Below are 13,144 nucleotides of genomic sequence, written 5' to 3'. Positions count from 1 at the left end.
AGTTCACTTTCCCACCATTATTTTGCGCCAAGGAACTCAAGATTACATATCTAGATAGCCAGCACGCCACTCACATGCCAATCCGTCCAACGATGCTCCCTCAAACGAGCGACTACTTGCAACTGCTTGCATACCAACAAAGTTCGAAGTCACAATGCCTGTTGCACAGCATACACGAACACCATGCATGTCTGGTTGAGCACACGTGAAACGTTCTCAGGTGATGTACGAGTGGCAGTTGCCCAGGCAGCTACCACAAAGCATCCAAACAACAGTAGCTTCCTCAAATGAGAAAGAGAGGTCGGACTCGGACTATCGTGGACGTTGTATAACATCACACCCGGCAGCCTCTGACCCCGCTTTCGTTGAAGGATTACCCACGTAGCGGCACACCGGTTCCCGAAGGCACGTCTCACGATACTAAACTAGCGCATCGGAAAATGCCGTAAGGGAATGGGCTTAAGCCAGGTCGATCACTTTCTCTAACGCTGACTAGACCCTAGTATTCTGGCAGGTAGGTATGAAAGTCTCACGAACGGAGCTTTTGCGGACGGTTGCAGCTGCTTATTTCACTGATCTACCATAGGTGTAACGCTACCAACCCGGGGCCGCTCAAGTGGAACATAGTCTTAGACATTATCTGAGACTGTTCGAGACAATCGCAGGGTATCTATCACACCTGGTATTTGTGCTCATTATTCACTCTCCACCAGGACGGTGCTGAGAAAGTAACAATGCCAATTGGCTCGAGCAATGGATGTGAGATGTCAGTGTGAGTAGTCGCACTCTGTGTGGTAGAAGCGTAAGGTATAATAATTGGGTGTGATTTCCTTGGTTTTCTTACGGAAAGGGTTTCCCGACTGTGGTTATTCTTTCCCAACGATTGCTCTTGATTACCTACCGCAAGATGAAGACCTCCAGGAACGGAAGTAATTCAAGTGCCGGCGCCGATACATACAAGCCTACCACTACTGGTACTAGCATGAAGAATCCTCAACCTGGTCCAAGTCGAGCAGACCCACGGTATGGTTCCCATGATGTCAAGAAAAAAGGGTTCTCGGATGTACGCCAGGCGTCCAAGCGACCATTGCCCACACAAAATGGCGACGGAACCTACCCCTCAGCACTTACTCGGCCTACCATGGTTCAGAATCTGAAGGCCCTACAGGCCGCAGGTGTGTGAAAAGCTTTTCCGTAGACGTAGAGTTTGAGCAGATACTGACGGCGAGAGAAGATCTCAAGACACTCGTTCAGATCATCAAATCCAAGATCAAGAGGGAGAAGATCCAAGATGACAAAACCATGATCATGGAACGGACAATTCAGATTGTCGCCAAGCTCCCACACAACTCTCGCCTACGAGAGCAACTGACGAACACTTTCATTGAGGAGCTCTGGGGGTCACTTGACCATCCTCCGATGCTTTATATGGGCGATGAATACAAATACCGTCAGGCCGATGGATCTTACAATGTTAGTCGACTGGCACTGAATACTTATATACACGTTCTAACGAGGAGATTCACAGAATCCAATGCTTCCAAGGCTAGGAGCTGCCGGAGGCCCATATGCCAGATCTGTCAAGCCTCGTATTGTCACCCTGGGCGCTATGCCGGATCCTGGCTTGATCTTTGATGCCGTGATGGGGCGCACGAGCTACAAGAAACACCCCAACAACGTTTCGAGTATTCTTTGGTATTGGGCAACCATTATTATTCATGGTTAGTATACTTTCCTCGTGAGGACTCTGAGGACTTAAGTGTTCTGACGAATGGTAGACCTCTTCTGGACGGACTTCAAAGACGTGACGAAATCCAAAACGTCCGCGTATCTTGATCTCTCGCCATTGTATGGAAGCAACCAGGAGATGCAAAATTCAATCAGAACATTCAAGGATGGCAAGCTCAAGGCCGATAGTTTCGCTGACAAGCGTCTGATCGGAATGCCACCCGGAGTCTGTGTCCTCTTGATCATGTTCAACCGATTCCACAACCATGTGGCGGAGAACTTGGCTGCTATCAACGAGGGAGAGAGATTCACACCACCAAGCAAAGATCTCAATGAGGAGAAGACAGCTGCGGCTCTGAAGAAGTACGACGAAGACTTATTCCAAACCGCGAGACTTGTGACATCTGGTCTCTACATCAACATCACGTTGGTCGATTACGTACGAAACATTGTCAATCTGAACCGCACCAACACGACTTGGACGCTCGACCCTCGACAGGAGGCTGGTATCGATGCCGGTACACCCGATGGAGCGGAGGCAGGCACTGGGAACGTCAACTCCGCCGAGTTCAACCTTTGTTACCGATGGCATTCGTGTATCTCAGACAAGGACGACAAGTGGATCCAGAAGTTCTACGGCAAGCTCCTAGGTAACAAGGGCCAGATGTCCCCCCAGGAAATGGCCTGCGTGTTCGGGCAATTCGAGAAGTCTATCCCAGATGACCCTGGCATGCGTACTTTTGCAGAATACGAAAGGGGCGAGGACGGAAAGTTCGACGATGACGACCTTGTGGACTGCATCAGCTCTGCGATTGAAGACTGTGCTGGAGCGTTTGGAGCTCGAAACGTCCCTCAGGTTATGCGACCTGTCGAGATTATGGGCATCTTGCAAGGACGCAAGTGGAATGTCGCTGGTTTGAACGAGTTCCGCAAGCACTTTGGCCTCAAACCCCATGAAACATTCGAAGAAATCAACTCAGACCCTGCTGTCGCGGATCAACTAAGGAACCTCTACCAACACCCAGACTACGTTGAACTATATCCTGGCCTCGTCGCTGAGGAGGCAAAGACTCCCCTGACACCTGGTGTTGGCATTGCCCCCACATACACCATCTCTCGTGTCGTTCTCTCAGATGCTGTCTGTCTGGTTCGCGGCGACAGATACTACACGACGGACTACAACCCCCGACACCTAACTCAATGGGGCTACAAGGAGGTTGACTACGACTTGAACATCAATCATGGTTGTGTTTTCTATAAGCTGTTCCTCAGAGCTTTCCCCAACCACTTCAAGGGCAATTCTGTTTACGCTCATTATCCCATGGTAATCCCACCGGAAAACCAACAGATTCTCACGGACCTGGGAAGAGTCAATCAGTTTGATTTTGAACGCCCCAAGCCCATTCCAACAAGGACTAACATCACATCTTTTGGCGGTGCCAAGTACGTCTTGGACAGCCAAAGTCGGTTCAAGGTGACGTGGGACGAGGGATTGTCCTTCCTGATGGGCAAGGGCGGAAGCCGCTTCATGCTTTCCGGAGACACTGACTTTCATACGGGCCAGAAGAAGTGCATGAGTGCTCAACTCTACCAAGACGACTGGAGTTCTCACATCAAGAAGTTCTATGCCGAGATTACAGAACAGCTACTTCGCGAGAAGTCATATAAGCTTGCCGGTCAAACACATGTTGACATCATTCGGGACGTAGGCAACATCGCCCACGTTCATTTCGCCGCCAGAGTGTTCAATCTCCCTCTGAAGACACGCAAGAATCCCAAAGGCGTCTTCACTGAACAGGAGATGTATCAGATCTTGGCGGTAATCTTTGTCTGCATCTTCTTTGACATCGATCCAGCCAAGTCGTTTCCCCTTCGCCAAGCCGCGAAGGAGGTAGCGCAGTCGCTGGGCAAGCTTATTGAGACGAATGTCAAGATCACTACAAAGACAGGGCTTCGTGGGATCTTCACTGGCTCAGCAGACAAGCAAGACCCTCTCGCAATGTACGGAACCAACATGATTAAGGGTCTCGATAAGGCCGGTCTGAGCACCTACGATATCGCTTGGAGCCAGATTTTGCCTACATCGGGAGCGATGGTGCCGAATCAAGCTCAAGTCGTGAGTGGTCCGTTGGTGAACTCTTCATGCTATTGTACTAATCCATACCCAGTTCGCTCAAGCGGTTGATTACTATCTTTCGCCTCTGGGGTCGAAACACCTCGATCAAATTCATGCCGTTGCCAAGGCACCCACTACCAAAGAGTCTGATGCTGTGTTGCTTGGCTACGCCATGGAGGGCATTCGACTTGCTGGCACGTTCGGTTCTTACCGTGAAGCGGCCCAAGACGATGTTATCGTGGAGGATGATGGTCGAGAAGTGCCTGTGAGAAGGGGAGATAAGATATTTGTCAGTTTTGTGAGTATCCATACCGCCGACCGCAACTTGTGACCTCTCCTCTGATTGATATGACTTGCAGGTGTCCGCCGCCAAGGATGCGAACCACTTCCCTCATCCGGAGGAGGTCAACCCGCGGAGGCCGATTGATTCATACATCCATTACGGCCTTGGCCCGCACTCTTGCCTGGGGCGCGATGTAAGCCAGGTTGCTCTCACTGAGATGTTCAGAGCGCTCTTCCGGAAGACGAATGTCAGGCGAGTGCCAGGGCCCCAGGGACTGTTAAAGAAGGTGTCAAGGCCTGGAGGTTTCTTTGTGTACTTGAAGGAGGATTGGGGCCAGATTTGGCCGTTCCCAGCTACCATGAAGGTGATGTGGGACGATGAATGAGATGCGTCGTTTACGGATACTCTACCGATACTATAGATCTGTGTTCCATGATATGACTCGGCGACGGATAGCTTGCCGACCGTGGAGAATGGAATCGAATTTTCCAATCAGGTTTCTTTTTACACGAATCAGTCAGCAACATTGACTTTTGGGTGAATGGAATGAATTTCACGCTGCTGTGAAAAATCGGGCTGCTTCAGCTGAGGCCGACCCTTCTCGGAAAGTATCCGTGGACCAGCGTCACACGTATCGGCATCTCCACCTGGCACCCCTGCAGCGCCCTGGGAATTGAAGGGGGATTGGCGAAGGCCAGTTATTAGTGGCATTCTCTGTTTCGCCAGCACGCAAAAATAGGGAGTATGGAATCGCCGGTGAGCACATCATCCCTTGAGGGTACAGCCGCAGCGGGCAGGCGGTAAGACACATATTTTGGTAAGCTTATCAGGGCCATCGTTGGAATTAGGCGTATCTTAGGTAGCAGAGAGTGTCGTTGTCATATCCGTTAACAAGTATCCCTACGCACGCGATACTAAGGGAGGAGAGCGAATGCTCAACGCCGAGACAACTGCCGCGCGGCTTTGAACTAGTCGTGAATTTTTCATTTAGGTTTCAAGATGTCCTGACTTCTGACTTGATACTGAATCTGTCAGTGATATTGGTGGTGTTCTTGCTATGCCTATTGAGGAGGTGCAGTTCTATTGAAATGCACGTGTTCCTCTTTCGCTGTTCGTGCGGAAAGCGGTAGAACTTCAAGACTTTGCATGTAAGCCAAGACTCCAGATCTGCTGGGGCCAGATTGGATCATTGGGCCAGGTAGCTGGAAATCCCAGTTTCTGGATATATCCGTTCGTGGCACCCAGCATATCCGCCTGGAGGGGTCAGCAGTGAGGGGCCGACGCATGCAGCACGTAGCATCGGAAATTAAGGAGACACAAAGGCGGTGGCCCCAGCGTGCCTGGCGGTTGACAGTTTTAACAATCTTGGAACAAACTTGACAGTCGGCGGCTTTGCGAATGGGCAGCCCGTGCTGTTGGGCTGAGCTGACCAAATCATGCGCGCGGCCCATGGCACCCACTCCCACGAACACAAGTCTATTCCCAACCATTGTCCTGGCCTCTCCCTTGAAATGCGTGGGCGCCTCTCCGTCAGGAAGTAGCAAGACCAAAAGAGCAGAAGTGAGACTACGAGAGAATCCCTGATTTGGGCAGTGGGATGCCGGAGGTGGGTAAGTGTTTTCCCCCCATATCCCCCTTTCTGCTATCATCTCTTTGTAACAACCGCAGTCCAATTGGATAAGAGGAGTCGAGGACTGCTTTTGGATCATTCTTGGACCTCGGACGATGGAACCCCCACTTGCGGCCCTGATGTTGGCCAGTGATGTTTGGTTGTGTTTATTAACTTCGGACGGCGTTCGCGTTTTTTCTGTTTCGCATGGCCAAACAACCCTGCCGTTTTAATATATCTGGGGTACAGCAACCAACCGCGATATCCACTCAAGCGCGTGGACCATCAAAGACCTTAGGGATGGAAGAGAACGAGAAAAAAATTAGACTGGAAAAAGTCTAGACGCCCCTAGCTGGGAGAGGGTCAGCCTCGCAGACCCATGTTCATCCCAGGGGGCCATGTGTTGCAAGCGCATCGCCCAGCCTGTCATGTCGTAGAAGGCACTTAATCCCGGGCCGTAGCACCGGCACTGCTTGCCTAGCTCGGCCGGGTCTGGATCGTGCTCCGGGATGGCCCTCCGAGCGGACGTCACCCGACGGGCCTCGCTCTTCTATCCGAATGACTCGTTTTACTATTGGGCATTCCCCTATTCGCTCAAGAGCGTCAATGGCAGTGGCTCATCTTTCCATCGTCAGGCGATGATACCAACCTACATCACTATACCCACGCTGCCGGGTCCCGACAATTCCCACAATCTTGGCCGGAGCAGTGCGGATCTACTCCGTACAACATCAGATACATTTTACTGACCCCCCTCCGAATGGGGCTGGAAACTGGGGGTAGCCATGGCACCTCGAAGCCGTCTGTCCCGATTTGGGTCTTGCATAGCCATGGGTTGTTGCTGAAGGCAAGACATATAATGGTTGGCACACCTCCTCCGACGTTGTCTATCTCTTTTTGGCCCTTCTCTCCAACAACTTCATTTCTGTTCCCATTTGCGCTGGTTGCTCTTCCACTTTCTTTTGCCCATCTGCGACGGGTGTACACTCTCTTTGACACTCTCGTGTTCCATTCATTTCACACCAGACGCATTTTCCGCATACCGACGACAAATTCACACATTCACTTCTAGGCCATCATACCTCACAATCATTCACCATGTTCAAGTCCCTTCTCACCACGGGGCTCTTGGCTGCGGCTGCCGTAGCCCAGCAGACAACCTCATATGTCGACTCCGCAACTGGCATCACCTTCCAGAGATACACCGAAACCTCTGGATTCTCGTTTGGTGTTGCCCTGCCTTCAACTGTTGGCAAGGACTTTATCGGCCAGATCTCTGCTCCCATCACCGCGGGATGGGCCTCCGTCTCTCTGGGCGGTCCCATGACCAACAAGCTCCTCGTTGTCGCGTGGCCCAACGGAGACTCTATCCAGACTTCCATCCGCAAGGCGTCAGGATACTCGAACCCCGACGTCGTGACCGACTCCGGCATCACTCTCAAGCCTATTGAGTCTGGCACCTCCGTTAACGCCACTGCCTTCACTTACACCTTTGTGTGCGAGGGATGCATTACCGGTGACACAACCACCTTCACTGGCACTTCTGATACCACCACCTTTGGCTGGGCTTACTCGACCACTGCCCTGTCCGACACCACGAGCGCTTCTGTCGCTCTCAACTACCACGGTGCTGGATTTGGTCTTTTCGGTGCAAACCTCGCCTCTGCCAAGTCCGCCGATTACGCGACTTGGGCCGCGAAGGCCTCCGATGCCGTCTCCACTCCCGGCACTGGCAACGGAACTTCCCCGTCCGTCCCTGCTAACATCACCACCACGATTTCCAACACTACCTACGATTACATCGTCGCCGGTGGCGGTGCCGCTGGTCTCATTGTTGCCGAGCGTCTGGCCGAGTCCGGAAAGAGCGTCCTTCTCCTTGAGCGTGGAGGACCTTCATTGGCGTCCAGCGGTGGCAAGGCTACCGTCGACTGGAACAGCACCGTCACCCAGTACGACGTCCCTGCCATGGGCTACTACCTCTCAACCGCCAAGGAGACCAGCGAGTACTGCACGGACACCGCTTCCCAGGCTGGCTGCATTCTCGGTGGCTCTACCATGGTCAATGCCATGATGTGGGTTAAGCCTCCCGCGCACGACTTCGACGACAAGTGGCCCGCGGGCTGGAAGTGGAGCAGCGTTGAGGAGTCTGCCAACAAGCTCTACGAGCGAACCCCGGGAACCATCCTCGCCAGCAAGGACGGAAAGCGTTACGACCAGGGCGCCTACGATGTCATGTCCCAGTGGCTGGCCGGCAACGGCTTCAGCGAGGTCGACGCTCTTGCCGAGCCCGATAAGAAGGAGGCAGTCTTCACCCACCCTCCTTGGTTGATTGAGAACGGTATGCGTGGCGGTCCCGTCCGTGACTACCTGCCTCTTGCTCAGGCTTTGCCCAACTTCAAGCTGCAGCTTAACGCTAAGGTCATCCGTGCCATCCGCAATGGTACCACCATCTCTGGTGTCGAGATTGAGACTGCTACCAACGTTCGCCAGATCATCAACCTGAAGTCCGGCGGCGCCGCCATCCTGGCTGCTGGTGCTCTCTCTTCCCCTCGTATTCTGTTCAACAGCGGCATCGGCCCCAAGGAGCAGATCCAGACTGTTCAGAACGGAACCGCTCAGGTTACCCTTCCCGCTGAGGCCCAATGGATCGACCTCCCCGTCGGTCAGAACCTCAAGGACCACCCCATCTTCACCGTCAACTTCAAGACCAAGTCCACCCTCAACTCTCTGGCCAGCACTGCATTCACCGCCCCTAGCCAGACCGACGTCGACCAGTTCGCTCAGGGATCCGGACTTCTGAGCCAGGCTGGACAGCGCCTGAACTTCTGGACCAGTGTCGAGGGCTCTGATGGTGGCAAGAGATACGTCCAGGGCACTGTCAACTCTCCTGCCAACGACACTATCCGCGTCAAGGTCTACCTCACCCACGGTCTCACCTCCGTCGGCGCTCTCGGCATTTCTGCCGACGGCTCCACCAAGCTCACCACCGAACCCTACCTCACCACTACTGAGGATAAGGAGGCTATCACCAGCTTCATGAACCAGCTTATCCAGTACGCCTCCAAGTCCAACAGCACCCTGACTCTGTCCGGCAACGTCACCGCCGAGAGCCTCATTTCCGAGCACACCACCGGTAGCCACTTTGTCGGCAGCGCTGTCATGGGCTCCACCAACGACGGAAACAGCGTTGTTGATACCAAGACCAAGGTCTGGGGCACTGACAACCTCTATGTCGTCGATGCTTCCATTCACCCTGACTTGCCCACCGGTAACACCCAGGCTATTGTCATGGTTGCTGCCGAGCACGCTGCTGCCCAAATTCTTGGAGGAGCTGGAAGCGCTAGCAACTCTGGCTCTGAGTCTAGCTCCGGTTCAGGCTCCGGCTCCGGCTCCGGCTCCGGCTCCGGCTCCGGCTCTGGCTCTGGCTCTGGCTCCGGCTCTGGCTCGACTGGTTGCAAGCGTTCTGTCAAGCGCCTCGAACGCCTTCAGCGTTTCCGTCGCACTCACCACAGCTTCTAAATACCTATGTGGATATGCTCTTTTATGTGTATACTTCTAAGTGTGGAAACTTGCCATTTGTATATAAAAGTAAATAGTACCAAGACTTGATTTCAGCAAAGTGCTCTTGCCATTGTCGATTCCTTTCCGCTTTGCACGGATATACTGTGTAGCTTGATGGAAAGATGATGTGTAGCTGCCAGATTTTAAGCTTCGGCGAATATGAGTGATGTTGATGAATAAACCTAAGTCCGTCAAAGGAACAAAAGAAGAAGAAAGAAGAAAAGACTTCTAAGATCAGCCGCCCCTATCCGAGCAATAATCTTACGTCGCTAAATGGGGCTCCTGAACCAAACAAGGCTGAAATCTGATCCTACACCAGTGTGGTCAAGTCATACGTCAGCCATGTTCAGGATAGTTGACGCTTCGATCTCTGCGATTATTGATGAAGCTAAAATGTCTGGGGCACACGGTGACTCTTTGGGGGTTTGAAACGTTGATTGGCAAAAGTGCTTTTTCTGAAGGTGGCTACTTAGATTCACCAAGCTTACTTGTACTAGGCGGTCTGAGACTATGTATAAGTGTAGATTAGTTTATGGGAGAGAAGAGACGAAGAGACGGTGTGCCTTAAGTGAGAGGCGAGGAAAGTCAGAGGTTCCTGAGTCCACGATTACGAGGCATCGCATGTATCTTGGCAGTGTTCGGGACAGGGGCTCCCTTTCCTTATCTTCACGATTTGCACGATGATTGATGATGGTAATGGTCGAGGCCTGCATATGTAGTTGACGAGTGATATGGGCCGTCTATCGATTGCGCTCGTCTAAACTGGATAATCGCGAAGGACCTGTGTATTCCCGGGATTTGTTTAACTCATCTCGGTACTGCTTGCGGTCTTTTGGGTATGAACGCTGCTTCTAGCGTCCTTTCGGAATTTGGTGACTTGCTGAGGCTTCAGCTGCTGCTAAGGGCATGTTCGAGATGTCTGACCGTGAGTCTGAGATCCATGGCCGACATGGGCGAGCGGTCTGACGAGTGCGATGGCCTGCTTTAAGGTTGATTGAACCTACCTAGCGGATCCGTCTACTTGAACGGTCACAGTATTGCTAAACTGGCTCTCCGGTGGTTGCGTGGGAGAAACGGTCTCGTTCAGGAATAACTGTCAGTGATTTTCAGTTCAATAATAACGTAGTCCACGGGCTAAGTATACGGAACTCCTATGAACAACCTCCCCGAGCCTGGGAAGAGAGAACTCATCCGGCAAGCCTACATGCAGACGCTTCGAGATGCGTGCTCGTATCCGGGAGAAAGACGGTCATCTGGAAAAGAAGCAGCCGTTACGCTGGACACCAATTTCTACCAAACCGCGGACGAACGTCTCAGAGTGGCGTAGACACTATGGAGCCAACAGGTAACGTATTCGCGTTGGCCGTTGAGTCTCACATGACACCTGCGGGTTGCTGCGTCCCTGTGGAGCCTTGTTTCGTATTTGGGGGCGTGCAACGTAGGTAGATGAATATAGTTTATTACGCCGGAAAAGAATCTTCACAGCGGATTGCTACGTTAACTTATCTACGTCTCTCTTTCTGTCGTTCCGACCGGCTTAGTCCTGAAGAAGATCAAGCTTGGCGGGTGGGACATGCAAGGGTAGAACCGAGCATACCAATCATGACAAAGGATTGATGATAAAATCACTTAGACATGGCCTCAGGCAGAGGTCCCACACGCTTTATTTCCAGAAGGCAAACATGTAAGACTGAACTCACACGTGTGTCACGAGCGACGGTGCCCAACGGAGGTGACAAGCATCCACGTCCGGCCTACGGACTCGGAGGTCGGAAGTTTCCCAAGACCAATGCTGAGTCCTTCGCTAGAAGGACTCTAGTACATCCTTCAAGCAACTAAGTACATCAAGATCCCTGCTTAAGCGGTGCGTCTCAAATCCTATCGGAAAGCCTAGGAAGCTCTCAGTCCAACCATTCCCAAACAAGTCGTTCTTATTTACGGATCCAAGTAGCACAGGGTATCAAGGTCCAGTCGTGTTTGGCATACTATGCCTGTAACTTCTTTATCTAAGCATAATTATAAAGCCTTCTTCAACAATTCCAGTGTTCTGGGCATTGATGATAGTCTACCACAGAGAAATACTGTGGTGTTCATCGGGTGCTAACTGACAATAAAACAACCACGCCTTCGTCTCTATCTTTGGTCTCTATTGTGTGAGTTATAACCATGGAACTGATAGTTTATTCTACTCCGCGCTTACTCAGTTTGATAGGGTCCCACTCGCTTAGTAGCAGAGGCGCAGCTTGCGGCCTGCTGGCTTGCTTACATCTAGCGCTTACACGTACTACCATTGATCCAAGCTTCGAAAAGAAACTAAAGCTTGGCGTGAAGGAACCTCTCCGTAGGATGTTACTCAACTTTTTCCGTAGGACACGGAGAAACTTCAGAAAGTTCATGATAATACAAGTCTAAGAGTATATAAAGACTATTCTGATCTCTGTTTATAATTCCCAACAACTCCATTTCATCCCTCTTCATAAGTCTCTTGCCCCAGAACAACAACTTTGCCACTTTCACAAGAATTCTACTCCCTTCTTTGCCCACAATGAAGATCACTCTATTCGCTGCTACTCTCCTTGCTTCGCTGGCATCCGCCAGAGAATTCGTATTGTTTGATGATGCCAACTACAATGGCGCTTCTCATAGGGAGATACGCAATACCGACGGCGCCTGCTGTAAGTGGTGTCAACTATCAGATCCGTAAACTCCATGCTCAAGAACAATGTAGGGAATCTCAACGGTAAAGGCGATCGAGCAAGCTCCGTCGGAGGTGATGGAGGATGTACTACTTTCTTCCGGTGAGAAACCTCTTCGTCTTTCCAAGGTACTTACATAGCTTACATGTTGACATAACATCAGAGAGCGTGACTGCAGGGGATCCAGCTGGCAGCAGCGCGGTTCTGCACCCACCGTTCCAGGCTTCCTTAATGACCACATCTGGTCATTCCGCAACCAATGCTAATTGGTCGTCACGTCAATTCTGGTGACAGATCTGGGCTACTTGCCGTTGGTGATCTTTCTACGAGGATCACCCAGCATCGGGCACACGAATACGAAAATATCTCTGTTCATAAGAATGGAAGAGAGAAGGAAATGCATGTTCTGAGTCATTTCATGTCTCCAGCTTCGCACAGATCAGTTGCGATTAGTGTTACCGACAAAGCCCGTTATCAGCTGCCTGTAATGCAAGAACCACAGCTTATACTACGTCCATCGGACTTTGAACTAGCACTCATCATATGTCAATAAACAACTTTGAACCGGGAGGAATGCGTTGCAGGCTCAGCAATATGAAATTGTGACCCATCGCTTGTTTGAAACATTGATTCGTCAAAATGATTGTTTCTGAAGCTCGATAGATTCATTGAGCTCATTTATACATTGGAGATGGCCTGCTTAGGCGAGTATCCGCGCTCACTGCCCGCCGGAAAGATTCTCTCTTGGTATAATCTGTGGTCAATTACTTGTGTATGTCTAATCGGTGGACTTATGTGTACGAATTTATCTTTTCGCGGGCAAAGCACAAGTCAAACGTAGACACTATATATCTCTAGCCCCTTAAACTTCCAGAGAATTTTCAATGAGGAGGATGTCGAACTCTAAGCCCGATCTCGATGTATCGTGTTAGAGGGATTGGTTTGACATGTGTCAAGAATGTGTAAGGCCCCCTCTTATCTCTGCTGTAACAAACGACTTCTGCCTCGAGTCCTACATCTCTTCTATGCCCTCTTGAAACCGCACATGACGAAGTGTTCTCTCAACCTGGCCACGGGTATGGCTAATCACCGGATCGTGCGCCTATCGACATAACACAGCTATATCGTATCTACGCAACCGCTCAACAACA

General features: G+C 51.3%; 2 protein-coding genes across 2 annotated transcripts; both read left to right on the top strand.

Annotated features, from left to right (window-relative positions):
* Positions 1 to 907: 907 nt before the first annotated feature.
* HER10_EVM0004520 (linoleate diol synthase) lies at positions 908 to 4,512 on the top strand (the record flags this gene model as incomplete). The annotated part of the gene is made up of 6 exons (XM_035474162.1): positions 908 to 1,175; positions 1,235 to 1,473; positions 1,529 to 1,721; positions 1,779 to 3,844; positions 3,897 to 4,142; positions 4,204 to 4,512. The coding sequence occupies 6 exons, from the start codon at positions 908 to 910 to the stop codon at positions 4,510 to 4,512; spliced, it is 3,321 nt and encodes a 1,106-aa protein (XP_035326151.1).
* A 2,322-nt stretch (positions 4,513 to 6,834) lies between these two features.
* On the top strand, positions 6,835 to 9,255 carry HER10_EVM0009356 (GMC oxidoreductase; the record flags this gene model as incomplete). The annotated part of the gene is made up of 1 exon (XM_035478846.1): positions 6,835 to 9,255. One exon carries the CDS (start codon positions 6,835 to 6,837, stop codon positions 9,253 to 9,255), a length of 2,421 nt encoding a protein of 806 aa, XP_035326292.1.
* Between the last annotated feature and the right edge of the window lie 3,889 nt (positions 9,256 to 13,144).

Source organism: Colletotrichum scovillei (assembly GCF_011075155.1).
Source record: "Colletotrichum scovillei strain TJNH1 chromosome Unknown Contig00012, whole genome shotgun sequence".
In the NCBI taxonomy this organism is placed as follows: Eukaryota; Fungi; Ascomycota; class Sordariomycetes; order Glomerellales; family Glomerellaceae; genus Colletotrichum; species Colletotrichum scovillei.
The sequence above is the reverse complement of the archived record's forward strand: the minus strand, read 5'-3'. Positions and strand labels throughout refer to the sequence as shown.